The 27,957-nt window shown below is 43.8% G+C and overlaps 1 protein-coding gene across 3 annotated transcripts; it reads left to right on the top strand.

Moving 5' to 3' along the window:
- The first annotated feature begins 8,465 nt into the window (after positions 1-8,465).
- Positions 8,466-25,355, top strand: MEIOC (meiosis specific with coiled-coil domain). 3 transcript variants are annotated; one of them, XM_066628656.1, is made up of 8 exons: positions 8,466-8,615; positions 9,683-9,811; positions 12,617-12,777; positions 14,764-14,868; positions 15,288-17,139; positions 20,232-20,366; positions 22,935-23,115; positions 24,465-25,355. In XM_066628656.1, the coding sequence occupies exons 2-8, from the start codon at positions 9,716-9,718 to the stop codon at positions 24,692-24,694; spliced, it is 2,760 nt and encodes a 919-aa protein (XP_066484753.1). In that variant the 5' UTR covers positions 8,466-8,615; positions 9,683-9,715; the 3' UTR covers positions 24,695-25,355. The 3 variants fall into 3 exon arrangements, with proteins under 3 accessions (XP_066484753.1, XP_066484754.1, XP_066484752.1); XM_066628657.1 differs by having other exon boundaries at positions 8,466-8,633; positions 15,288-16,506; XM_066628655.1 differs by having other exon boundaries at positions 8,466-8,633.
- The last annotated feature ends 2,602 nt before the right edge of the window (positions 25,356-27,957 follow it).

Genomic DNA, 27,957 nt, shown 5'->3' with positions numbered 1-27,957 from the left:
CTCCCTTTTCCTGACCTGTGGCGCCCTGCAGGCACTCGTGCAGGGTTCCCTGCCCACAGGGACGGCTGCTGCAGGGACTGGTGAGTGCATCCCAGTCCTTGCAGCCCCCTGAGCGACGCGAACCTGGGGAGCGCGTCGCTGCCTTCCCCCTGCCCCTGCTGCCTCCCCCCCTGCCCCCGCAAAGACTTACTGCAGGTTTCAAAGTCCCGGAGAGTTTGAAAATCGCAGACTTAGGTAGTAAAGAGTCCAGGCAAACAGAGCAGACTTGCAGGAAGAAAAGAGATTCCTCTCATCTCTTTGGCATGATCTTAGGAGAATCATTATCTATATCAAGTACAGGAGCATAGAATTTTCAGATGCAGCTAAGGATGGAGCGTTAATACCTATATTTATAGGTAGAAAATACCACATGCACTGCCTCCGACGCATTCTTGCCATCACCTGGCAGGACAAAGTTCCAAACAACACAGTCCTGGAACAAGCTGGAATCCCTAGCATGTATGCACTGCTGAAACAGAGACGCCTGCGTTGGCTCGGTCATGTCATGAGAATGGATGATGGCCGGATCCCAAAGGATCTCCTCTATGGAGAACTCGTGCAAGGAAAGCGCCCTACAGGTAGACCACAGCTGCAATACAAGGACATCTGCAAGAGGGATCTGAAGGCCTTAGGGATGGACCTCAACAAGTGGGAAACCCTGGCCTCTGAGCGGCCCGCTTGGAGGCAGGCTGTGCAGCATGGCCTTTCCCAGTTTGAAGAGACACTTGGCCAACAGTCTGAGGCTAAGAGGCAAAGAAGGAAGGCCCATAGCCCATAGCCAGGGAGACAGACCAGGGACAGACTGCACTTGCTCCCAGTGTGGAAGGGATTGTCACTCCTGAATTGGCCTTTTCAGCCACACTAGCTGCTGTTCCAGAACCACCTTTCAGAGCGCGATACCATAGTCTTTCGAGACTGAAGGTTGCCAACAAAAAAGGGAGAAAAGAGGGTCACATGCAGATTTTCTCACATCTGTGGCTTATGATATAACAACCTATTCAGTACATGGAAAAATCCCAGACTTTGCACAACCTGACTTACAGACTTGATTGCATCTAATCATCTTTTGATGTATTATCACATTTGTTATATATATCCCATTCTGTTCATGGGTCTCACTTCCTCGTCAATGTGCCCAGATCACTGTGTTAGAGCTTATGTAGTACAGTCCCTAACTGGTTTCAGACCACTATACATACATTATAACTTAAGAACACAACCCAGATTGGAGAGGAGGTGACTTATCTAAGGCTACCCAATGAGTTTGTGGGTGAGGCCAAAGGGGCAGCCAAATACTATTCGCCACCAGCCTGCCTAATGCAGCAGTGCCAATGGAGCACACACTGCATGCAGTGATGGGGAAGAGGCAGCCAGACAGCCTGAAAGAAGTAATTAAAATAATTTTTACTTACCACCTTGTAAGCTGCCTGGCCGCCAAGGGTCTCCTTGAACCTAACCCAGCTATATAGCTGGTGTAAGACTGTGGAGCCTCAGGGGATGTGTTGGTTCGGGAAAAGGGAAATACAATCTTGACATGTGCTGCTACCACCTAAATCCTCCACTCCTGCTCCTAGTTTGGCCCAGTCTCTGCACAGATCCTCCCCCCAAATGCTCCTGCTGCCACCTTATCTGTTCCTGTGGGGCATCATGCACAGAGACTCTGACTGTGCGGACAGCTCCGAAGTGCATGGTGGCAGCGCTGCTTTTGCGCTGCCAGAATGGGACTTATGGCAGCAGATTGCAAGATCCACTGTTGTAGGCCCTGAATAGGATTGGACCGTATATGTGACATAGTTCCCCGTTGCTCTCCTTTATTTAACAAACACTTTCTTCCAGTTCTTAATACCTCTTAAAACAGATGCATCATATTTTGATCTGTTGGTTGGCAGTTTGGCAACTAAAACGAAAAGCAGCATCAGCTGATGGCCAGCACTCTTTAACCATATATGTTTCTGGAACCATTCTGGCTGGAAATTATAGCCTCTATTGTTCAGTTGTAAGTGAAGTGGGCAGCCCAATCCTATCCCTGGTGGCTCCGCTGGATGCAGTGGTGCCAAAATGGCTACTGCTGCATCCAGTGGCACTGCCAGGGCTGCTGGAGGTCTCCTTGGTCCACAGCAGGGCTTCTCAAGTCTGCACTGGCTGACACGGATAGGATACAGCAGAACAGATCTCCACCAGTCCCCCCGCCTCCCAGGCCAGTTCTTACCTCCACCCTACCCGCTCCCTGCCACGGAATGCCTCCCCTGCCCCCACAGACCTTACTGCCACCCGGAGCTCTTCCCTTGCACCAGCACATTTATGACACCCAGCACCAGCTCTGGGAGTGCATAGGGTTGGGCCCATCATCTGTTTAATGCTATCATCATTTTTTTAGAGATCTAAAGGAATATCAGTCTTTGCCTATCATTCCAGTTCTCTCTTGCCTGTGTTCATTTCTTGTATTCTGATTCATCATGAACAGGACTCTCCTAATAAAAAAAATAACTATGGTGAGTTGTTGAGCTTGGCTTTCAGATTTCACCAGAATAACAAACTTGCCTGTCCTATGACTCCCAACAGTTGCTACAGAAATGATGTGCCTTAACCCCTTCTCTTAGTCTTGTTCCTGACATTCCACAAGATTTTTCTTCCTGTCTGATAATCAAGAGCTAACTTTTTAATTGGTTCCCAGGAAAGGACTTGCTCAGCAATTGGAACTCATTTTTTAACTGGTTGCTGGATAGATTTTCCTGCCCAGTAACCCAGAAAAGCCTCATGCTGCTGTACATGTATTTAGAAGGAAATTAGAAACAATAGGGCAAGTGGTGCAACTCAGGTGCCTGGAGCCCTGGCCTGAATAAAGTCTGGGTGCCAAATGAATTGGAATCTGTATAGTGTTTCTGTTCCTCTCCTGGGATTCTGTTCCCCCCTTCCTTTAATTAAGAGGGTAGAAAGGCAGTAGTACAATTTTCCAGTCTTTGAAAGAAAGGGGAGAAGCTGTGGCTACCTACTGCATCAGTCTATAGTAAAGCTATTTTTGGAGGAAGGAGGGGAATCTGCCACTGTGTGCATATGCATGTAGAGAAGAGGTTGCTACACATTTGTAGGGCAAAGGTAGTGTTAGTATTTGAAGATTGTTCCCCCATGGATGTGTTTTAATCTTTTAGCATTCTAAAATGCTCTTGGGGGGGGGACCCCAATTGTAGCCACAGTGATTGTAAGTAGAGGAGGACACTTTAACAGAGTAATGGGTTACTTAAGGTAGGTGTTTTTCAAGATCAAGCAACCATCATAATGTCTAAAAGAGCATCTTTTTCTTTTCCAGGAGCATTTTTCTTTTTGTAAGCATAAGGGTGGCTATAACTGTGCAAAATCCACCCAGAGTCAGGGGAGGTCGAATTTGAAGCACTATTACACTTTTTGGGGAAGCACCAGATGCCATAGATTATGTTGTGATAATTGCACTTGTTCTTAAGATATCTTTCTTTCAATGGTACAGAGCAGCATTTCTCAAAGTGTGTTCCTAGGAGCACTTCAGCTCCCTTAAACCCCTTTCAGGAGCTCCACAAGTAACTATAACTGGCTGCCATCTGCTCCCAGCCCGATTGCTTGTCCGTCCTTTTTGTGTCCCCTGTTCATGGCTTGCCTTCCTCATTCTGCTCCTCCTGTTCCAGCTCTTCACCTGTATTTGGCATTGAGCTTAGCTCTTTGCCTCTCTGCACATGTGCTGGCGCTACAAGACTCCTAAAAAGAGAGTAAAGGGCACCGGAGACAAGTTTGAGAACTGCTGGTACGGAGTAGTAGCTTAGAGATAGCTATGGAGCAGGTCTTCCAATATTGCATTTGCCATGGATTCTCTCTAGTTGGCCTTAGGGAAGCCTGTCCTTGGTCTCAGCTATAATATGGGGATAATAGTACTTTCCTAACAGAGTAATTCCTCAAAATAATATATGGGCAGCACTTTGTTCATTCAGAAAATGTTATACAAATGTTATATATAGTAATAATCCTGCTGCCACAAATTTAAATGGCAGTTTTCCCAAGAGCAGCTGTTTGGATGAAGCAGTGCTTGTCTTGGTGGAGCAGTGCATCAACTGCCCACATTGGCTACAGCCCTGGAACTCACCTTTGTATTCCTCATCCTGAATCAGTTCACAGTGGTCTCTTTTTAGCCCTTCCCTGTTGTGTATTCCGAGGAACTAAACATTCTCTGTCTGTGAGAAGACACGTTTGTTCATTAATTTACTTTTCTTTCAGTTGTTTGTCAGAAACAAAAACCCCAAGCAGCTTACAAGTATTAAAAACAAAGTAACAATAAAATGTTTGTTGTTGTTTCTTTGTTCTGTTTCTGAGTGCAGTATTTTAAATTCTATTCTTCAATTTGTCTTTTCGTCAAGACTTCTCCATCATTGTCCCTCCTCCTATATGAATTATTTAATGGTTTTAATTTTTTTAAAATAAAAAATAGGCTGTTTTAAATTAATGACATGAGCCATTAACCTCTGCTAACTGAGTAAGAGGCACTTTTTCAAGTGGGTGCTCCTCTTTTTTCAGCAGGGGGAGAGTAACTGGCCCTCCTCACCCCAGGAGTGTCTTTTCTAGTGGCTACCTGCTGATGTTCTTTTGCATCTTTTTAGCTTGTGAGCCCTATTGGGACAGGGAGCCATTAGTTATTTGATTTTTCTCTGTAAACCGCTTTGTGAACTTTTTGTTGAAAAGCAGTATATAAATACTATTAATAATTAATAATTAATAATAATTAGAAAACCGGCTAAAGCAGGATACAAATCAAATACAGTAAATGTAAATGGTACCAACAAAAATAAGGCCTCACTGGGATTAGGAAGAGGGAGAGTAAATGAGTGCTAACTGTATTCTTTTAGGGCCCAATCCTATCCAACTTTCCAGCACTGGTGCAGCCACAACACAACCTTGAGGTAAGGGAAGAAATGTTCCCTAACATTGAGGAGGCCTCTGTGACTGCTTCCCCACCAAAGGATGCAGCACACCCCCCATTGGCATGGCTGCACCGGCCCTGGAAAATTGGATGGGATTGGGCCTGGGCAGCCCAATCCTGAGTGGCTGGGGTACGCGGCTGCAGTGGCACTGAGAACGGCTGTCACAGCATCCTGCGCACCTCAGCCTGCTGCGGGCGACACCTCAGGAGAAGGGGACTTTCGTTCCCTTCTCCTGGGTAAGGAAAGCAGCCCCGCTATGGGGCTACTCACTTTACATTTGTAAAGGTGTTCGTGTAGGACGCTGAGCCCCACACAAACGCCTTGGATCCGGTGAAGCGGAGCTCCATGGGACCTGCCTCCCTCCCTCCCCCCGGCACAACTCCCACCCGCCCTTTCTCCGCCTCCCGCCTCCCCGCCCTCTCTCCTCCCTCCACCTGCCTTCCCCCTCCCTGGTACGCCTCCTCCCCGCCCCCTCCTTGCCCCCGCTTACCATGCCGTGGCTCAGCAGTCTGTGAGACAGCTGAGCAGTGGAGGATGGGCGCCCACCCGGCGCTATCCTGGCGCCGGGCTAGCACGGGCGCTGGCCCAGTGGTTAGCCTCGCAGATGTGCCTTATGGCACATTTGTGACAGTGGAGCACCGAGCTCAGGACTGGGCTCTTAATCAGTACTTTTCAACCAGTGGTGCTAGTAGCACTACTTGTATTTTGCAGTATTAATTATTATTAAGAATTCTCTTATACCACTTTTCATAGCAGATAAAAGCCTCATGGCCATGGCGAAAGTATGATATTGTCCAAGTCTATTGAAGTGGAGACTGTTAGGGCACACAGGGCAAGATCATTAAAAAGTATTTTATACTACTTTTCAGCAATGAAAAAGTTCATGTACCATACTTTTACATAGCAAAATGTCTCCCAAAAAATTTACACGTATTTTAATAAGCTCTAATTCATACATACTTCATTACAGAAAACCTGCAAGACTTGAACATGTAAGGTCATGGTCTTCAATCTTTTTCATGCCACAACCCCCAAAATAAAGAATGAGACTGGGGACCCATTGCTGATTCTGCCCCCCTTCCCAGACCCAATCCACCTCCCCCTGCTGCCATCACAACCCACATCTGCCCTGTTTCCCCCTACCTCTTGTGTCTTCACAACAACCCTGTGAGGTAGGGCTGGCCTTAGGAGCTGCAGGACAAGACAGCGAGAAGAGGCTGTGCTGGTTTTGATAAGACAGTATCATTATTGGATTGGATCCAAGCCCTCTCTTGCACAGGCTTTGAAAGGTTGCCGCAACCCCTCAAATGAGGTTTCACAACCCCGTTGGGGTTGTGATTCTCATGCTGAAGAACAGCTGTGCCAGGGCTGCAGTGGTGCCAAAATGGCTGCCATTGGATCTTATGGGTGTCAGGCTAGCGCCAGGAGTCCCCTCAGGGTAAGGGAAAAGATCTGAGGAGGCCAGTGTTGGGCTGCTCAGGCCAAGAGGGAGCACAGGGTTGGCGGCAGAGCTGCCGCTCTGCTGTCTCCGACCCCCTTCCAGTCCTGATCTTCCCCTCTCCTTCCCTTCACTCCCAGAAGCCACACCATCGCTTGGGGGGTGTAGCTTACCCTGGTGGCAGAGTGTTGTCCTCTTCCCAGCACTGTGTCCAGTGCTGGTGCTCCCTATTCAGAGGGTGCCGTAAATGTGCTTTACAGTACTTTTACAATACCCAGTGCAGGCGTTGGATACAATACATGTTTTTACACATTTGCAGGCTGTGACTGTGACAAATCCTTTTGCTTCCCCGCCAAAGGATGCAGTGTATGCTCCATTGGCACAGCTGCACTGGCACTGGAAAATTGGATAGGATTGGGCCTTTAGTCCATTATGTATATGTGAGTTGAGCAGAAATGGCGTAATTAACAAGGTCAAGTAATTGCTTCAGTGTACACCATATGGCTATATGTATGAATTATAGCCCAATGAATCTGACACTATAAAACGTGTGTCAGTTTTCTTGAGATGACCAGAGAAATTTATTTAAAGTATTGTCTCTGCAAATGCCTGGTCTGTCAGAAGAGGAGGCAGGGTTTGGAGAAGGGGGGTGGCAAGCCATCTATTCCAGTGTAGAGGATTTGTTTCTGGTGCTTCTTGCAGAAAACACAAACAAAGGCTGGAATTAAGCCTTGCTTTATATTATGAAGGAATATGAAAGATTCTTTTCTTTGATGGTGGTTAACAATACCAGTAACAGTAAATCTGCAAGAGGGATCTGAAGGCCTTAGGAGTGGACCTCAACAAGTGGGAAACCCTGGCCTCTGAGCGGCCCGCTTGGAGGCAGGCTGTGCAGCATGGCACAGTTTGAAGAGACACTTGGCCAACAGTCTGAGGCTAAGAGGCAAAGAAGGAAGGCCCATAGCCAGGGAGACAGACCAGGGACAGACTGCACTTGCTCCCGGTGTGGAAGGGATTGTCGCTCCCGGATTGGCCTTTTCAGCCACACTAGACGCTGTTCCAAAACCACCTTTCAGAGCGCGATACCATAGTCTTTCGAGACTGAAGGTTGCCAACTCCAACAGTAAATCAGCTTGTTTGGATATTATGCAGAGCAAGGACATGTGGTGGGTGGAGAGGCAGGTGAGGCAGAGCCTCCCCACCAGAGACCTTCGAAAAGTGCTGCCACCGTGTGAGGTGCCCAAGTACCCACAACCCACATGCTCTTCCCTGTCCGCCACTCTCAGGATAGAAAGCACATGGGTTGTGGGTGCTTGGGTGCCTCACACGATGGTGGGAGTGCTTTTCGAAGGACTTTGGTGGGGAGGCTCTGCCTCACCACCCTGAGGTGGAGACAGCTCCCCTCCCCCCACCTATTCCCTCTCTCTGGCCATCACCCCCATCTTTCCCATGCACACGTGTGTGTGTGTGTGTGTGTGTGCGCGTGTGACAGACACGTGTGTTTTCGTGCGGTTGCGGGAAAGGAGCTAACGCTCCTCCCTTCCAACCGCCTCTTTACTCTGCTTATCACCGGCCGACAACCCCCTTCTCTCGGATTGCCATTGGGCAAGGCAACAGCCGCGCCTGAGGTTGGGGCCGTGCCGGAGAGAGGCGCGTGCCAAACCGCTGGTAAGAGGAGCGCGCCTCCCATTGGCTCCTTCGCACCGGGACAATCACCAATTGCCGCAGCAGAGGCGCTGAGCGGGACAGCAAGGGGGGGGAGGGTGGAATGTTCAGGGGCTCCCTCTATTGGCTGTCCCGCGTTCCATCCCTCATGAGTTTGCCCTCGCGACTTGAGGAGTGGGGGAGGTCATTCGAGGCGGGGGGGGCAAAGGCGGCTTCTCACTGGTTGTCTCTCCACCGACGACGGCCAATTGCCTGGCAACAGGGGGGAAGGTGAGAGGAGGAGCCCTGCGAGGCGTCCTTTCCCCTCCCCCCAGGCGTGGTAACGGCCGCTCTGGCTCTTCTTGCTCCTCCCCCGCCCGCTGTCGGAGGCAGTCTGGGCTTGGGGTCCAGGGAGGGGAGCAGGGAACCCTCTGTGCCGCCTGACGCCCCGTCCCGCACCACCCCGCCCCCGGGTGATGGCGGGGGCGACACGACGCCTCTCTGTGGCCCCTGGTTTCCCCTGAGGAGGGGCTGAGAGACGCCTTTAAGCCTGTGTAGGGAAGGGGATGGAGGTGAGGGGGTGGGCGACCAGGGCTCAGTGGGGCGGGCAAGAGGAAGCCTGAGAAGTCGCTGAGAGGAAAGGACCCTGAGGGGAGGGGTGTGAGGACTAAGGAGGGGGGCACTGGGGCCAGGTGGTGGGGGAAGCCAGGTGAGGTGCGGAGGGGGTGAGGCACTGAGCCTTTGGAGGCGGGGGGTGGAAAAATGAGGGGCTCAGGCAGCACACACATCTTCTCCACACTCTCCTGGGAGTAAGCCCCATTGACTATCATGGGAGTTACTTCTGAGTAGACATGCACAGGATTGGGCTCTGAGGCTGCAGTCCTATCCACACTTTCCTGGGAGTAAGCCCCATTGAGTCTAATGGGACTCACTTCTGAGTAGACATGCATAGGAGTGGGCTGTCAGAGGAGGACTTAACAAGAGGTGGGAAGGAGACCACTAGTAGGTGAGAGAGCATGGGAAAGTGGCTTGGTGGGGCCAAAAGGATGAAATGCAGGTGTCAAGTACAGCAGGGTTAAAGACTGGAGTGAAACTGAGGGAAACCACAACTGCCTGTGTTCACCACACCTCACGAAAAACAGCCTTGTACTTGGCTGAGGTGAAACAACTGTTTGCCTAGCCATGTTTGGTCCCTCAAGCTTTTCCTCATCTGCCTGTCAGCCACCTCTCAGTGGGCAAATGTATGTTGTTCCTTTACTAGATGGAATCTTTGACTTGGTCCAGATTCAGAGGTGCACAAAGGCATTTGAAGAAAAGATGGGTTTTAAAAAAAAAAATTCACTTTGCTGACTGCTGCCTCCACCTACTTCAGCTCTTGGACTTCTCTTACAACCTAATATGGAGTTTGCCCAAATCTAAGTTACAAAGGCAATGTGTAATTTTCTCCCCATGTTTCATGAATGGTACTCTGTATCAGGCCTTGTTGAGATGAAGAAATTCTGGGGGGTTGTAGTAGACTGGCATCCTGAAGTGTGCAGGAACTAAAAAACACGGTAGTAGTGTAAAGCAATTTAAATGTAGGTTAACTGTTTTTCTTTCTGCTTCACTGTTTTTGTCTCAGCCTAAGGTAGCTTTCAGAGGCACCAGCTGCTTTATGAATAGTACAGAGCCCAGTAGAAGACTGACGGATGTGTTCAATAACGTTATCATGACAGGTTGCAGCTCCTTCTATGATTGCTACAAATTGCAGGTTCAGTCAGTTACTATACTCATTTACGTAAGCCTTCTTTTACAAGGGATTAGCATAGTAAGGTATTGTGTAGCAGTAAAATGAACACGGAAAGGAGCAAATAGCCAGAGTAATAAGCATATAAACAGACCCAACGTGTTACTTACTTTAGATATTACTTTGCTTTTTATTACTCCAGTACAGAAATTGCATGAAAAGAAGTTCTAATACCTTTGAAATAGTGTTTATTATCAAGACAATATAATCAAACAAAACCATAATATGTATAGCACTGGGCTGTGCAGGAGGAGCCACCTACCCTTGCTGTTTTGTAAAGCATGCTTTTTGCTTTGCTCTGTAATCTGGGATTGCTTCCAGATAGGTTTCCTCTTTTGTTTAAAGAGCCCATGTGGAGCAAAGGGCAAAATCAATGTGTTCTGGTCCTCAGAGCACATCAATCTCACCCCTTCCTCTGCATGGCTCTTTAAACAGAAGAGGAAACACAGGTTGCACTGAAAATGATCCTAGATTACAGAACATAGTTAGTGGTGAGCTTTACAGAATGGTGAGTGCTGGTGGCTCCTCTTGTACAGCAAAGACTTTGATAAACTCAAAAACACATAAGTTGAGGTTTATGTAAATTGGGGAATACCTATATGGGAATATGCTACTTTGTGAACAGCATAATCTCAAATTCAGATTTGAAAGTTAAGGCATGCATCATGGTTTTTTGTCCTCATTGATAAACATATAAATGCATTATTATATGTTTAATAATTGAAAAGTAGACACCCCAAACCATAGAGCCACAGGAGTAGTAGAAGACTGTGCACCCATGGAGTATACTATGTCTTTCATTTAAACCTGCATACTAGTATCAACACAGAGTAAGGCATGCAGTTTCACATGTTTTATTCCAGTGTTCTACAACCTTGGGGTCAGGACCCCAATGGGGTCATGAAGCCTTACAGGAACAAAAAAGGTTGAAGGCCACTGGACTAGAGCATCACCAGATAAAGGGGGAGGCGTTTGGTGTACCCCTTCAGGTACAAGGAGATTGTGTCTCAGTCCTGCTCAGGTTCTTAGCAATTGTGCTAAAATAGCTTTCTCTCTAATAAGAATATTTGTGTACAGTGAATAGTGCTAGGAGGTTGTAATAGGTGGGGAGTGGGCGACGATGGGGTCAGGAGTGGGCAGATAGGGTTCCAAGAGGAGGGCAGGATCTACAGTGGGTTCCTATTCTCATTATTTATTTCTTTATTGAGGTCATGACAGGAAAAAGGCTGATGATCACTACATTATTCTATTGCTGGATGTGATGTGTTGCTTTCTGGACAGCATTCTTTTATACATCCAGACTATAACACAACTTGTTTATTTGTTCTAGATCAGGATCACACAATGTATAAATCACTTTTAGTTATAGAAAGAGCTGAATGCAATATAACAGGTGTTGATTACGGAATGAATGCTGTAGTAAAAGGGAAAATTAAAATAAAGTAGTACTAAATGCTGTATAATAGGCTTCATTCCAACAGGTTCAGATTCCCCTCTACTGTTCAAAATGCTGCTAAACTGTACTCTTTAATGGCTAGAATTAATTGCTTACTGGTATCTCTGGGATTAATTTGAGAACAAATTATGTTGTTGTCTGTCCTCATTTTGTAACAAACTTTAAATCAAAAGGGGTAAGTATTGGAGGTATAACATTTTGGAACATTATGCCTGACCCTGTTATGGGAATAAAGAATCTCAAGAATTTGAAGGCAAACATTTGATGCATTTGTGACTGATGCATTGTGCCTTTGTGTGGCCCATTAGGAATGGGTATTTTTGAAATTGGCTAATTACTCCCTTTAGTAGTGTGTAACTTGGGTCATACATCAGTTGTTAACTGATGTACATCAGAGTCATACATCAGAGTTAACCAGTATTGTGTCCAAGGAATGAATCTGATGGCTTTTGAACCTTTCTATATCACTGATTGTTTAGGATGGAATTGATCCTTAATTTAAATAGAGGTGAGTCAGAGGGTGGGCACTGGATGACACCCTACATCTGTCAGAGGGCCTAGGCAGGTCAGGTCCAGACGGGCAGCCCAGTCCTAAATTTCCCAGTGCCCAGGGCTGCAGCGGTGTCAGAATGGCTACCGTTGCATCCCATGGGGCTGGGAAGCAGCTCTGTGGCTCCTCGGGGTAAGTGAGCTTATGCTTCCTTACCCTGTGTAGTGACCAGGCAAACCCAATGGGTCTCCTCGGATTTGCACCCACTATTGTGTGGACCCAGAATTTAGAAGACTCATGTTAGGTCTTCAGGGCTGGGAGGGCGGATAGGATATGGCGGCAGGGCCTGCTGCCATCTCCGCCCCGCTCTGTCCCCCTACCCTCCCTCCACCCCGCAACGCCTGTGTCTCTGCCCTGACTTACCTCTCCGTTGCCTGGTGTTCACACGAAGTGCAAGGTTGTGTTTGAGTGGCCCGCGCCCGGTGCTGGCTCAGTGCAGGCTTGTGCTATGCCAGTTTTGGTGCCCACCTGGCACGGACTGTCGCAGACGTGCCTTAACGGTATGTTTGCGACAGTGTGCACTGGCACCAGGCCAATGCATGGGCCATTGGATCAGGCCCCAAGTCAACTTCTGATTTCTCAGTACTGAGGGCTGCATCAGAGAGTTGGTGAGAAGGTACCAAAGACACTGCACCTCTTTGCCTTAGGCCCCTATAACCTGGTGTTAGCACTGAATATGGAAAAGCAGCTATGATGATATTCAGTATAATGAATAATATGCTGATTTTTATATTAATGATCTCTTCTTGCATTTGAAATACAGAGTGAAGAGAATGTAGAATTACGGCAGACTTTCAATACTTCCCTTTCTACGTCCTCTGAATGTTCAAACCATACTGACTCTTCTCTTTTCTATGTCCCATGGTCTACATATGCAGATGATATTAAGCAACCTCCTAGTTCTCAGATTAGTGTAAAAAACAGGTACATGATCTAATTGTATTATTAGGAAGAGAAAATTATATAGTAAGTTAGCTGTTTATTTTGATTGGGTAGGTAATTTCTGTAGTATTTTAAGATTATAAAGAACAAATTGTATTGTTCTTGGCCAAAATAAGCTAGAGAAACTTCTTCTTGAAGACATTTTATGGATTGGTTTCTTCTTCATAATCAAAGTCCAGATTCCACCTTTGGTGTCTAAATGAAGTTTTCCAAAAGCCCGATTGAGTGACTGTCTTGAAGATTTTTTTAGCCTTATGTTGAATGCAACTCTGCTCATTTCCAGTGATTTTCTTAAACTGTTGCTTACATTTGCAGTGTCCCTCTGATACAATGAACTAATGAACACTGTTCAGTTCTCATTGTCTTGTTTGTACCATGCTGTAGTCTGGACAATATGAATTTTATCAGGAAGGGAGTTAATATGTGGGATGCATCCTGAAGGGAATTGACCTAGATGATCTTGATTTTTCAGTCTACTTGAACTTTCTTATGATAAGCAGTTGCTTCTGCTTTTTGACAACTTGTTTACTGAGTTCCTTATTTTGTGTCTTATGCGTATGTTTCTCTTGTTCACTTTTTTGAAATCTTGTTAGAAAAAAATATTATTGCTGCTGTTTAATTCAAAAGGAAACACGAGGTATTGCTGATTTAATTTAAGAATAGTAAGTTTTGAAAGGGCACTTTCTAGTTTAAGGGACTGATATTTAATGTCATCATTAAATACATTTGGAATTTTTTTTATGAGAGCATGCATAAAAATGTATTCCTATGTTTAGTGTTTATTGGTTGATTTACAAATTCAGGTACAGGTTAGCATAATGTCTAACTAATGTGGAGTGGGGTGGTCAAATTGAATTATTAGACCATCTTACTGGTTTTATTCATAAATAAGTGGGACATCTTGCTGCTTGTATTACTCTTTGGGTATTCCTGACAAAAGACAATAGAATTAACTTTCATGTGATCCATATTATAAATTTACCATAGATACTCACGCATAAGTTGAGACATGTATGTCTTAAAAATGTATCCTGAAAACTTGGGTCAACTTATCCACAGGTCAGTGGATAAGGACATACAGTGGGCTCTCCATAGGGATTGGTTCTGGGACTCTCCATAGATACCAAAATCCACAGATGCTTAAGTCTTGCCTGCAAGTGTTGAGTTGCTGCCTCCTTGGCCAGGGTGGTGTGATCTGGATACGCTCCCAAGGAAACCTTGTGAAAGCCACAGTGGATTTCACTGGACGAAGCCTTGTGCCTGGTTCCCAGTACCTTGTACAGGTTACTGGTGCCCAAGGCCTTGTGGCACAGCTCCAGCAGTCCCATCATGCAGCAGCAGCAGCAGCAACTGCCCACGTAAGGTGCTTTTGGGCAGAGAGACAAACAAAATAGGAATGCCAGAGTGGTGGCTGCTGCCTCTCCCACAGCAGCAACACGCATGTCCAGTTTTCCTGCCTGCCAGGCCCCCTCCTTCCCCATGCCGCTTATTTTTCACAAATCCCTAAGTTTTACATTCTTAACTTTCTTAACTTCAACCCGGGTTTTGAATTTCGTGATTTTTGACTCAGAATGCACCCTTATCTTCGAGATTAACTAATAAATAAGGGGAAAAGCTGAGGATTTGTCAAGTTATAAATGCTAGCTATAAAGCAGATCTTTGATAGCTGAACAGCCCATTGATATGACCTCTCCGTTCTCTCTCTTTCTCTGGAAAGCTGTGCTTGTTCACATCTTACACCTAAGTCTACAACGTTGATGTCCAATTTTTTTATCTTTTGGACCAGTGAACTCACAAACACTATCTCTAAGTGTGCAGTACCTTTGTGGAACACAGTGCAGGTTGAAAGCTGCTTAACTGGTTCCATGATATGTCATCTCATTTTGTGTGGAAATGATTTAGTCACAAAGGTTACAATACTAACTTTGATCATAAAGAGACATACTTATTATACTTATTTGTTCTTAGGATTCAAACTGAAAGAAATGACTATGGCAGTGAAACAGACTTATATGGACTTGTGTCTAACATCTTGGAAGAACAAGATAAATCGCAGCCATATTTTGCTGAGGGGTTAGTATGATGTTTGACATAAAATAATCTCCTTTAAAATGATTTATTACGTTTATATTTTGCCCTACCTTCTTGTAGCTCAGGGCAGTATAAAAGATCCGCCTTTCCTTATGCACATAAATAACCCTTTGAAGTAGGTGGGTTGCGGGACAGGTTCAGGGTCACCCAATGAGTTTCATAACTGACAGGTTTCCTCCCAGATTTGAACCTGCTGTCTGATCGTAATCAGTCTAACCACTACTGACTGGCAAGTTACTGATGTAGCTAACACATTTCTGGTTCTCACAGAACCAATCAAAACGACAGTAAATAGTTCTGAGCAAACATTGATTGTGGAATATATTAAGAATACAAATAAAATTAATTAAATAGGATAAAATGCAAAGAATTGCATGTCTGTTTGTGTTTCATTCTTGTAGGGCATGTGCCTCTGGTTTAAAATCAGTATGGCCTGTGAGCACAACGCGATTTACAGACCACCCTGACTTGCTGTCTGAAACAAAGAGACCAGTAGATGGAGCCATTCCTCAACCGGCTTTTTATGGTGGAGAAAGTTTACCAGTGTCTGACAAGCAGTATTTGCATGTGGGCAACATAACCTTGCAACAGAAAGTGGATGACCTTTACCATGGGCTCACTAACATAGACCTTGATGAGCAATGGTTGTACCCTTCCAGGAATGATCACGTCAGCTGTTATAATATTCAAACCAACGAGAATGCAAAGGCACCACAATTTCAAGACTATTCATATGTGAAAGCATGTTTTACCCCACAAACCAGTCTTTCAGAAGCTATAAAAGAATCGGGATCAGATGCTTATTCTTATGGAAGGGATAAGGTGGATCCTAAGGGACATGATGCACAGGTGCACCCAAAAAGAGCTGAGATGTTTCTTTCACAATTTAATAGATACAGTGATGGTGTGGATTATTGTAGATACTTGGATTATTCTCATCCCAATAAAGCAAAGCATAATAAAAATGCAAATTATGGTGTGCAAGAGAGTAAAAAATTACCAAGTGGAACGCCTGAGTTACCAGCCTTAGATACAGATAATTATAGTAAACTTTTTCAGAATAAACCAGCTGTCCAGAAGAAAATGGAAGATGCCTCTTCAGAGCAACAGAATTTTACATTTCAGAAGACTACTGGACTCATATCAGAAAAGCAGTTTGTGAATGAAACTTCATATACCCCTGACTTTGGTTTAAAATCAGACTTTGCCCTAAAGTCTCATGCAGCTGTCCCAGGAAGCGGTGATTTTGCAAATGCTGCAGAAAATTCTGAATATTTCAAATCACTGAATATCTTAACAAACTCAGTAAGTACTTCATCATCAGACACAAATGTAAGGCCAACATGGATCAACATCCAAACTAAAAACAGTTCCTCTGCCCCTATTCGGAATCAAGGCACCTTGATAAAGTTGAATAATCATTTATCTGCTGGTTCAAAAGGTTCCAATCATTCCTATGATTTTTCTCAGTTGCCATCAACCAATGTCACTTTAAACAATAATTTGTTGCTTCAGAAATATTGCCAAGAAACCCCTACGGTGTTTTCCAGTTTTGATTTCAATGATGGCAATGCTACAGATCGAGTTCAATCTACCAGTCATATGGAAGGACTGAATAAGGTAGGAGAAGAAAGCTTGTTTGAGTCTATTATAGACAAAAAAATTAAGCCACCAAATGGTTTTTGTGATAGCTATTCACAGCAATATGGTATAATTGAAAATGTGAACAAGCACAATTTTCAAGTTAAACCACAGAATGGACATTATGATGCTGAGGAAGGACAAAAGCATCCTGATGGACTGTCCCAGAACACTTATCAAGATTTATTGGAGTCTCAAGGACACTTCAGTAGCCATAGGCAAGGAGGTGGGGACAATAATATTGTCAATAACCGTGTGAATCGCACTCAGGCTTCTTGCTTTTCAAACAGTTTCATGATGGGTGACTTGCGGCATAGCCCAAGTGTCCCACAGCTTGGTTCAAACAGGTTTCCTTTGAAATCCACCCATCCATTTGGGCACTCTGTCATTCCCCTGATGGATTCCTATGATTTATTTTCCTATGATGAGTTAAGCCACTTGTATCCTTATTTTAATGATATGATGTACGGAGACAGTTCTTTTACAGGCTTCATGCCAGCATTTGGATTTCAAAGACCAATGAAAACTCGAAGTGGGTCAGCCAGTGAGCTTCATATTAGACTAGAAGAATGTTATGAACAATGGAGAGCTTTGGAAAAAGAACGGAAAAAAGTAAGAAGCAAGAATTATACATTTTAGAAGGCAATTACATTCTAAATTGTAGAACAGTTGAGTCATAGTTTTCAGATGAGACCTTTTGGCTTGAAATTTGGGGGGCTTGGGAATGAAAGAGGGGCCAAATCTGGCCCTTGCTTTGCCTTCCAACATCGCTACCTACTTCGTGGTGGCAACAATATATAGTGGTCTTCACATCACCTGCCAGCTAGAAGCCATCATTTTGGCATAATCTTTCCCTGTGAGCAATGCTACATCTTTAACAACATTCATTCAAGATAGTTCTGAGGGAGAATATTAGTTTCCCCATTTGTGGTAGCTGTAGGGAAGGGCTCTGCTGACAGTGATGATCTTGGCTCCCTTTGAAAAAACACTAAAACTCTCTCCTATTTTGTCAATGGGGCAGTAAAAATCTGTCTGTGTTTTGTTTTTGCTCTATTTATCATACTCTTTAATATTGAACTTGGATAATCTCATGCCTATCTGTTTTGACGATAAATGGAGCCATCCAAAACTAAAGTAGTAGTTTCTACATACTTGGGGGGACTCTTGGTATGCAGAATTATGTTTATTCATACGTTTAAAATATTGAAAATACCCAGCCAAAGTAACCTGACAAGGAACTATGTAGTGACTTCCAGGACGTATAGAATGTTGTGGTTGTGAGAGAAAGAAAACGGAACAGTGTGGGGGAGGAGAAAGAATTGACTTGCTTGAGTTGCTGATAATTGGAGAGTGGGATTAGGGTTAGGTGAATGCATTAAAAACCCCATCCTCTTTGCATTCTACAGGGAGGTTCCAGGATGGAGAAAAGGGATTAAAATGCCCTTTTTCCTACTTTCTAGAAACAGTCCACAGCAATTGGCTGGCTCACCAATGGGATCTGGTGTATCCCAAAAAGCCAGGCTGCACTTTCAGTGACCTGTTAATTCTGTATCCTGTTCCCTACCATCTTCAGGGGTGTCACTGGTTAGGTGTGAGGAGGAATCTGGGGGAAGAAGTTCTGGGTTGGAATGTGCTTTGTGTGGGAGTGGCACTACCATACCTGGTCCCAGGTAGCCAGAGGTCTTTGACCAGGCGTGCTCAGTGGTTCACAATATAAAAAAACCCAGTAAAATCCGATCAGAATGATAAAAGCGAATAGTAGCAGTAAAAATCAGTTGATTAAAACCAGTTTAGTTGGTATGTTGGAAAATCTGCATTAAAAGGACCTCTTTTCCATTATCACCTGTCTTCAGAAGGTGAGAAGACTTTGAGAAAGACTGTAATGATTATCCTAATATTTGGGCAAGGTCATGTTGGAGAAGGTAGTCTTTTAGTACACAGGTTCCAAGCTGTATAGGGCTTTAAGGGTAAGCACCCCTTCTTTACTTTCAGGCTAATTGGAAAGAGAGGAGGGACAGAAAGCGGCAGAGGGAAAGAAAGAAAACAAGGTGAAACCAGGCAGAGAGCAGAGGGGTAGCTGCAGCAATTGAGAGATGGCAGATGAGACTAGCAGTGTAATTGAAGATTGGGGAGGCTTGTTCAAACCCCCAGGCTCTAGGATTTGTGTCTTCTGGAACCCCTTGTCCTGACAACTCTTCAAAGTTATGCATGCCTGAGTCCTAAAGCAAGATGGCAGCAGGACCTCTACCAGGATCATGCAAGGTTGGTTGTGACCAACTTCTCTGTCCCAGCCCACCTGTTGAAGACCTCTGACCTAAATTACATCAGACAGGCACATGGTAACTACTCCTCTAGGCTCAGATATTCTTTGTGGCAGCACAGATTTGTTGGTAACCACCATCTCAAAGCACTCAGAAAGGATCACCAAGTCCCCCCCTGCAGCTTCAATTGATAAAACTTAATATGATGGGGAGGACATTTTATTCTACCACTGAGTTCTTTATCACTCAGAATATCTTACTATGAAGTCTACTTGGATTGGTATTGGTCCTTTGGAAACGGCTGGGTTTGTTTCTGGATTACCTATTGGAAGAAAATATTGTTTTGGCTCAGATGTTCCAAAGAGGTCTTTCTCCAATGGAAAAAATTAAGCAAATGGAACACCCTTGCTATATTTTGTTTCACAGAATTTGGAATTTCTTAAATTGTTTATTTTATTCTTGTTCACCAAGTAACAAAGGAAGATTGAGATGTAGTATTTATGGTCCATCTGTGTATTAGAGCTAAAGGGACAAGGCCATTATGGGTTGGCGAGGAGAAGGGAATAACTAACGCTTGGGTTCTACTTCTTGAGTACTGGAAGCTATATATCAAACCCACACTCTTCAGGAGCCAGAGCCAAAGCCAAATCTTCAGGATTCTAAAAGTTACAGTTATTATCTGACCATTTTGCTAGTTTATTCTCTGAATGCAACATGGCAGCAATAAACCCAATAGTAGTTACTTTATTGTTGGGTAATTACAGGCGTGCATCACTTAAGGACTGACCGCATATACGGTGGTGGTCAAAGCACAACAAAGGCTCTTTCCTAATGAGGCAATCAGGTCTCCCATAGCCTGCAGCAGAGTGTTTGTTTACACAACAAAGAGGCTCTTAATGCACAGGAGAGGCGGTCAGTCTCCAGTGGCCTGCTCAGCCAGTGAGTGTCTGGCAGTGAGTGTCTGGTACACAACAGAGACACTAGATTGGACTGAATGTTCACTTAACAACCTCATCGCATAACAACGGGGATAGGAGAACGTATCCCCATTGATAAGTGACGTGCACCTGTATTTACTTTCAGTAGGATACCTCAACTGAAGCACATTCAACTCAATGTTTTTTTTTTCCCTCCTAGGGATCTTAGTTCCCCCCCTTCACTAATTCCAGTCACCTTAGAGTGTTACAACTAGAACTGAGATGTTTCATGTACACTTTTGCTGGAAGACAAAGACTTTTAAAAATGTTTTTATTGTTGGGAGGTTGGACTTTGCTTCATTGTCAGGCTAGCAAGCTAATGTAAGTATTTGGGACTGCTGTCATAGTCTGCATGCCAGAAGAAGGAAGGGAATGTACTTACCATGTAAAAGCATAACTAATTTACCATCTCAACATATGAGATGTTAATATAACCAATAATTTTAAAACATAAAATATTTTTCAGACTGAGTCAGCTCTTGCGAAAAGTTACCCAGGAAAGAAGGTGTCCAGTACTAATAATACTTCTATTCCAAGACTAACATCAAATCCATCCAGAGTTGATCGTTTAATTGTGGATCAGTTACGAGAACAAGCCAGAGTAAGTTACTTAAAATATCAAAGTACTGTATTTTGTCTGGCTATTACAAGCCTCTCCAGGTCCAAGTCCCAAACAGCCCTGCTGCTCTCAGAACTGGCATAAGCATGCTTTCGTTTCTGATTCTCCTGAGCATCAGATCTGTCTGATGTTCCAAACAGCATATAAGATCTGCTTAAGCCCCTACTGGCATGTTCTTTACACTCTAGGGAGCCCCAGCAGCATCTTTCCTGACTAGAACAATATAGGATGCATATGAAAAGTCTGAAAGGCAGCTTATCTCAAAGTTGGCAACTTCTGACTACATGCAGCATTTCCCACTCTTTGAACACAGTGTTTATTAACAGAACAGTTAAATGAGGTAAAAGAAAAAAAAATTGGAATAAATTATACAGAAAAATATGGCCAAATTATGTTGGCAACCTTCAGTCTCGAAAGACTATGGTATCGCGCTCTGAAAGGTGGTTAGTGTCCTCTCCAGTGCGTGAAGCCTGGGTAAAGAAGGTATGGAGGATAGGCTGTTACCCATGCAGCAAATCCCCCCTCTCCATGTCGCTGGAATGGTCCAATGGAAAGGCAGAAGCCAATACAGTTGGTTCCAGCGGCTTCGCAGGAGTTGCCAGAGCATGACTGTGTACAGCCACGAACTGCCTCAGGGACTCCGGCTCCTGATTTTGCCTCGAGGTTGACTCCTGAAGCCTTTTCCACAACTGGATGTAGCCACAAGGCAGTGGAGGTTTGGGATCAGAGTTTTCCTTCTCTTAGATTAGCTGCCTTTCCAGGCCGATGAGACTCATCTACCCGTTGTTGTTGTTGGCCAAATTATACACACGGCCAAATTATAAGGTGCACACAAAACACATTTTTAATATGCATTTGACAGCCTTTTTTCAACCTGAAAAGCTGCTTGGAAGGAAACCAAGTGGGGACACCTAACCTTTCCCCACCCATTTCCATGCTCCAAACTGCCTCCATAAGCAGCACTTGCTTCCATATCCCTTCCTGACTCTTCTTTATCCAATGTCTTTTCCACTGGAAAAAAGGCAGTTGGCCTACTGTTAAGTAGTCCTTTCCAGAATTTCCTTTGGAGGGTCCAGGAAACTGAAGGGGTGTTCTGGGCAAGGTTGGAAGTATTACAGATAGAAACTCTCCCCCCATTTTCCCTGTATTTCAAAATCTGAATAAGCTTGAATGCTGCTGCTTTGTTCTAGTAATTATTCCCTGTGTTTACATTTTGGGGGGGAAGGGGAGTTTGAAGATGTCCTTTTCTAGGCCTCTTTTAATATCAGCATTGGATTGGTATCCAGTCCGCAGATTATCACATAACAGCAGGCTGCACATTGCACATAAGAATCTCACCCCCCAATCCTAACTGGTGCTGGCACAGCCAGGTTGCATGACCTGCACTGTATCCAGCGCAGGTTAGGAGGTGGCTGGAGATTTCCTTGGGGTAAGGGAATACGGGTCCAAACTTGTTATATATGGATTTTTTAATACATGATTTGACTCAACACAAATGGCCACTGCAAATGAGAAGGAATGTGCTGATCCCTGGAGAAGGGGAAAAATGCATAAAATAACAGTTTAGTTTTTTAAACTAAATAAAATGGTTTTTTATTTTCTTACTGTTGTAGAGAGACAGTCATGCAAGCAATTACATGTATAACCTAATTTATCCATAGATTTTTCACCTGTGGAAAAATCCATGGATTTTTCTATCTCAGTGTGAGGAGAAGGGCCCTTTAAATTAAAGGAAAACAGTTATTTAACAATAGCCTTGTTAATGCAAGAGAGGGCAGCAGGCTCACAATCCATCAATCATTCTCTCCCCAGTTTCACTCCAAGGCAAGCTCCCTTCCCGACCCCTCCCTTCCCCCTGAGCACAGGAAAGAAAGATAATCACTTTTCTCTGGGTGAAGGAAGGGGTCTTTTCACTGGCTCAGAGTGAAGCCTTTCTAAATGCCTGGGGAGAGACTGATTGATGGATTGTCTGCTTAATGACTCTGTCTGACATAACAAAGGTCAGCAAGGCTGTTTTTAAATCACCTAGCAAAGGGACATTGTTTTTTAGATGGATCTGCTTTAATGTGATTTTTGCCATCCATGTGAGTTCTGGGAATGGAACCCTCACTGAGACTCAACCTGTATTTTTTACTTTAACCCATGTGGAGCCTCAGCCTACCATATGGGGCTTCTTGAATCCTTGCCAGCTATTTAGCTGGCGCAAATCCAGGAAGCCTGGTGTAAGGCCGGGAAGGGGGTTAGGATATGGTGGTGCAGACTTCCATTGATGCACCCCATTTCACTCTTCCTTGTCCCAAAACACCTCCTCCTCACCACCCTCTCCACTCCCCTGTGCCAGTCATTGTGACCCTACCTGCTCTGGCTGGTGCTGCTATTTGTTGGTGCGCCAGCAGGCACTGCTCACTCATGAGTGAGTGATTTATAGCACAAATGTGCTATAAAGCCATTCATCTTACGGCTGCCCTTGGGAAAGAGAAACTTTTTTCCTTGAGGGAAGGAAGATAACAGTGATAAGACTTTGAGAAATGCTGTCTTTAATATTCATAGGTTGTGACATTGCTGGGAAAGATGGAACGTCTTCGAAGTTCTCCTCTTCATGCCAATATCTCTACTGCTCTTGATAAGCACCTGGAAGCAATTCACATTGTACAGTCCCGTAGAAAGGATGAAATTGTCAATGCTTCTCATCGGCAGAGACAAGGAGCCCCTCGATGTCAAGATGACAGAGGTGCCTTTTTCTTTTAATATTTTTTCTGCCTGCAGGAATGGCAACAAGCAACCCAGTCCTAATGGAGCTGCCTATGCTGTGGTACAGCAGCACCGAAACAGCTGCCACTGTATCCCAAGGGGCCAGAGAGGCAGCTGGAGATCTCCTTGAGATGAGGGAACAATTGTTAACATAAGAACAGCCCCACTGGATCAGGCCATAGGCCCATCTAGTCCAGCTTCCTGTATCTCACAGCGGCCCACCAAATGCCCCAGGGAGCACACCAGATGTTCCCATGTGTCAAGCCCCGGCAGCCCCTGTGGGTCTACTCAGATCTCAGTAGCTGGCAGAGATTCAAGTACACCATGCTTTCAGGCATGGGAGGGCCTGAACCACCCTCCCTCATCCAGTTTTGCCCCCATGCCGCCTTCCTTCCACCCTCCCCCAAATGCCTCCCTACTGCTTGACAGGATACTTACCATTAATGGCTCTTGGCATTATCTGATGGACTGAGAGTCCCAGTTCCCTGCTGGTGCTTTGGCTGCTGCAACATGCCTTATAGTAAGTACATGGGAGACCGACACTGGCCTGGAATAGGATCAAGCCATTAGTTTCCTAGCAATGGTGCTGAAGATCCTTTCTTCATTTTTAGTCATTTTTGGGGTTCTGCCTCAAGGAAAAGAGTAGTGTTGGAACACACCTTGGAACGCAACATATTTAGTACAAAATAAGCCTTTTAAATGATTTTCCTACTTGTTTTAGGAAAAAAAAAAGAGGCTATCCCCAAACTTCTTGAAGGGGATACTAGGCTTGTTCTTGGAGAGATCTTGGGCATTTGACAAGGGACCGCATGCTGCATTTAGTCCAGGACATAGCAATAGCAGGGTTTTGTAAACCATGACAGATACTTATCATGTATGAGGCAACTACTGCTTATTATTCAGTGTTTTTGTTACTTGGCTTCTAGGTAAGGTTGGATTACTTACACTGTGTTTGTGGTGGACACAGTAGTGACTAGCTTCAGAGAGATCACAGGGATTGTTCTAGAATTCTCCTTTATATGACTTACTGACATAGCAGTTTAATGGGTTCCCTTTAGTTTCAGGGAACCCTTGAAAAGAAGTTTCTGGTGGACTGTACTCCTTTTCACCCCAGTTGGGGGAAAGGATTTTGTCACATTCCCATTTCTGTAAAATTCAGATCCTTTGCAGTTGTGCCACTAGATTCAGTCTGCCAGGAACTATTCTTACATAAAACTGAGTGAAATTAACAGGAAATATTGATACAGTTTGTATCCTAAATGGTGGTAATTTTGATCTCTTGATAAGAGCAAGAGTAGCAACAAAAAATGCCTTTTTTCTACCCCACAGATGTTTTTGCTCTTGCACTAGCCATCAAAGAGATGTGTATAGCAACTCGCAAAGCACGCACGACCCTGTGGTGTGCTCTTCAGATGACCTTACCAAAAACAACTCCTACATCTGGACCAATGAAGGTAGAAAAAACTTTACAGGAGCTAGTCCAACCTGAAGATAAAGCCTATGAACAGATTAATAGCAGCATCCCTGTAATTCACAGGGGAGAAGCAAAAAAACATTGAGGGAAAGATATGAGCGTACTATAATACTGTACTAAACATTGTAAATGAACTTTTTAAAGCTTTTCTTCCAAATTAAAAGTAAAGATATAAGTTAACAAAAGTTTACCTCTCCTAAATCCAGCAGCTAACTGATGAGTAGTTGTTAATGTTGCACACTGATCTGCTTGTGCTAACAGCTGTCAGAATCAATATATTGATGAGGCAGATCTAATATGTTATGTTAAATAAATCAGAATATTTTAAACTGCCAAAACAGGACATAAGTCCATTCTGCAATGCGGGCATATGCCAGTGGGAATTTTGCCTGTGTGATAAAATTCTTTTAGATTTCCTTAGTAAATATGTTTTCAAATAATGAATTTGAATAACTGTAACACACTACTGGCTTCAGTCTAGTAACAGACAAGTTTTGATTGTGATGGAAAATATTTTCTTTTGACAATGAGTACCTGGAAAACAGGAAGTAAACACAGTGAAACATACCCAGTATGAATGTTAAAAAATGAAAATATTTAAAATATTGACTTATTTATGAATTTGAAATCTTAAGAATCTAAACTTAAGTAAAGAAATTGACCAGATTTTCTTAAATTAGTGATATTAACATAAAGTAGTTATCCAACCATGCATGTTAGGGAACATAAAAAAGTCTTGAAATCATTTGTGCCTATTCTTTTAAATAGCAATAAAATATTGTCTGTTTCAAAATATTTAAATGTAAATCAAAATTACATTTATATTATCTGAGTCTTTAGCAGCTGCTCTGCAACTGAAATAATGATTATTATTTTAATACCCTTGGTTTACTACTTTTAAAGAGGGTATCAAGAAGTTCAGAAGTGCACTTTCTTTAAAGTTACTCTTCAGCCAGTTTGGTTTGAGATTGTTTGGTGTATATTTTGTTATCTTAGTTTTCTTCTGCATTCTTTAGTGCTGTTGAATGCTTGTTTTTTTCCCCCTCAATGTCTTTTAATTGAATGTGAGTAATTTATTCAATTAATATGTTATTATGTGGCTCAGGAGATCTTGGGTTTTAACAGTCTAGCATGAAGATAAACTATATAATGTCTGGATAAAATTTACTGACCTACCCTTGGCTAGGTACACTGATATTTAAAATATCTGTGTTCTTCCAGCTTTTAGAAATCCTGGTATGCTAAACAGTGTAATCAAACAACATAAATTAGCTTTAGATGATGTAAGAGACTGATTGAGATTGCAGGAGAAACTATAGGGGACCATTTTGATCACTGATATGACTTTCCATGCTGCCAAAATCTACTGCATATGGCAGCAGACTCACACCACCGTTCCATAAGTAGCCACTGCACAAAGATGGGTTGAGTTTGACATTAAGATATGTTATGTGTTTATGAAAATAAATATTGGACTAACTTTAGTCCCTCTCCTAATAAACTGAATTGTTGCAAAGTATGCTATGATTTCTGTGTTTAATTCCTTTTGTTCTTGAAACAATTCAAGGTGTTGACTTTGATCAGTTAAGCTCTAAATTTCTTTAGGCCTACCATATCCCTCTGTATGTTCCAGCACTATCTCCAAGATTGACCTTGAGTGTACTCTTTAACACTACCATCACGCAGTAACTGCACAACTGTGACACTCTTTTCTTTGGAAGATTCACCAAAGTCCAATTTAAAACATATTTTAAATATGCAAGAACCTCACTTTTAGGGTTTGAGGTTGTTGGCAGAATTCTGGCAGATTGCCATGTTTAGTGATATTTTACCTTTTCTGAGTCTTTGGGGAGACACTGACTATAGGCCAGTGATACTCACACATTTAGCACCAGGACACACTTCTTTAGAATGAGAATCTGTCAGGACCCACTGGAAGTGATTTCATGACCAGAAGTGACATCATCAAGCAGGAAAATTTTTAACAATCCTAGGCTGCTATCCTATCCACAGTTACCCAGGAGTAAGTCCCATTGACTATCATTGTTAAAAGAACATACATAGTAGCCTGTTAAAACTACAGGTCTGTAACATTTCCCCAAATGCAGTCACGTACCTGGTAGCATCAAGTCTAATATATTAAAAATAAAATATTGCAATTAATGGGGACCCACCTGAAACTGGCTCATGACCCAACTAGTGGGTCCCAACCCACAGTCTGAGAAACACTTAAAGGCAATCTGGGGGATGGTGGGACAGTGGCATAGCTAAGGGGGTTACAGGGCCCTTAAGTACCATACTTTGAGGGGTGTCAAAGGATTGCTCTGCTCTTGGTGGTGGTAAGTATGAGGTGGTGGCTGAAGCCAGCTGTGGGTTCATTAGAGGATGAGGGGTCATGAAGGGGAGTGCATGTGAAAGTACTGTGGCAGTGGGGAGGCCTCAAGGAGTACATTCTCCTGTACCCCATTTGCAGGCACTCACAGTAATTGCATGTGTCTTGAAGAGGTCAGTGGCTTTTTTTCACAGAAAAAAGCAAAAAAGCCATTAGCACCTCAGAGCGTGCTGTAACCCACAAGTAGTTGGTGGTGATGCCATCACATCACAGCAATTGCTTCAGGCACTTCCAAGGGTAATGTTGACAGTCATGGCTCCAGGTGCCAGAGGGGCCAGCTACACCAAGAAACCACAGGCATGTTCACAAAGCTCTGGTGAAGTCAAGTGAAAAACAAACAAACTGGAAGCATGTTTTTAACCTCAGGCTTTCATAGAGAATTGATAATTACAGGTCTAACCTTGTTATATAAGGCTTTTTATACATGGATTTGACTCAATACGAATGGCCACTGCAAATGAGAAGGAATGTGCTGATCCCTGGAGAAGGGGAAAAATGCATCCCTTTAAAATCAGTTTAAAAAACTAAACAGTCCTTTAACAATAGCCTCATTAATGAGAGAGGGCAGCTGGCTGATAATCCATCAATCCTTCTCTCTCCAGGAGACCCCTCCCTTCCCCCTGAGCACCTGAAAGAAAGGTGATCACTGCATTGGTGAAGGCTGAGCGAAGTGCCTTTCTGAGCGTTTGGAGGACAACTGATTGATGGATTGTCTTCTTAATGACTCTTATCTTACATCACAAACGTCAGCAAGGCTGTTCTGAAATCACAAAGAAGCAAAGAAACTTTGTTTTTTAAATTGATTTGCTATAGTGCGCTTTTTTGCCATCCAGGTGAGTGCTTGGAACAGAACCCATGCAAATAATGAGGCTCAACCTGTATGTCAGAAAATACCTTGAACATCTTCAGATGCAGAATACCTTCTGGAAATAAGCCATCCATGATAGATGCCTTCC

This window comes from Tiliqua scincoides, chromosome 5 (assembly GCF_035046505.1).
Source record: "Tiliqua scincoides isolate rTilSci1 chromosome 5, rTilSci1.hap2, whole genome shotgun sequence".
In the NCBI taxonomy this organism is placed as follows: domain Eukaryota; kingdom Metazoa; phylum Chordata; class Lepidosauria; order Squamata; family Scincidae; genus Tiliqua; species Tiliqua scincoides.
The sequence above is the reverse complement of the archived record's forward strand: the minus strand, read 5'-3'. Positions and strand labels throughout refer to the sequence as shown.

What these genes read in the sequence shown, in the direction of transcription:
- MEIOC (XM_066628655.1), top strand. An exon ending in CAGATTAGTGTAAAAAACAG is followed by an intron (nt 12,778 to 14,763) that starts GTACATGATCTA and finishes ATTTGTTCTTAG; the next exon opens with GATTCAAACTGAAAGAAATG. An exon ending in TGGAAAAAGAACGGAAAAAA is followed by an intron (nt 17,140 to 20,231) that starts GTAAGAAGCAAG and finishes AATATTTTTCAG; the next exon opens with ACTGAGTCAGCTCTTGCGAA.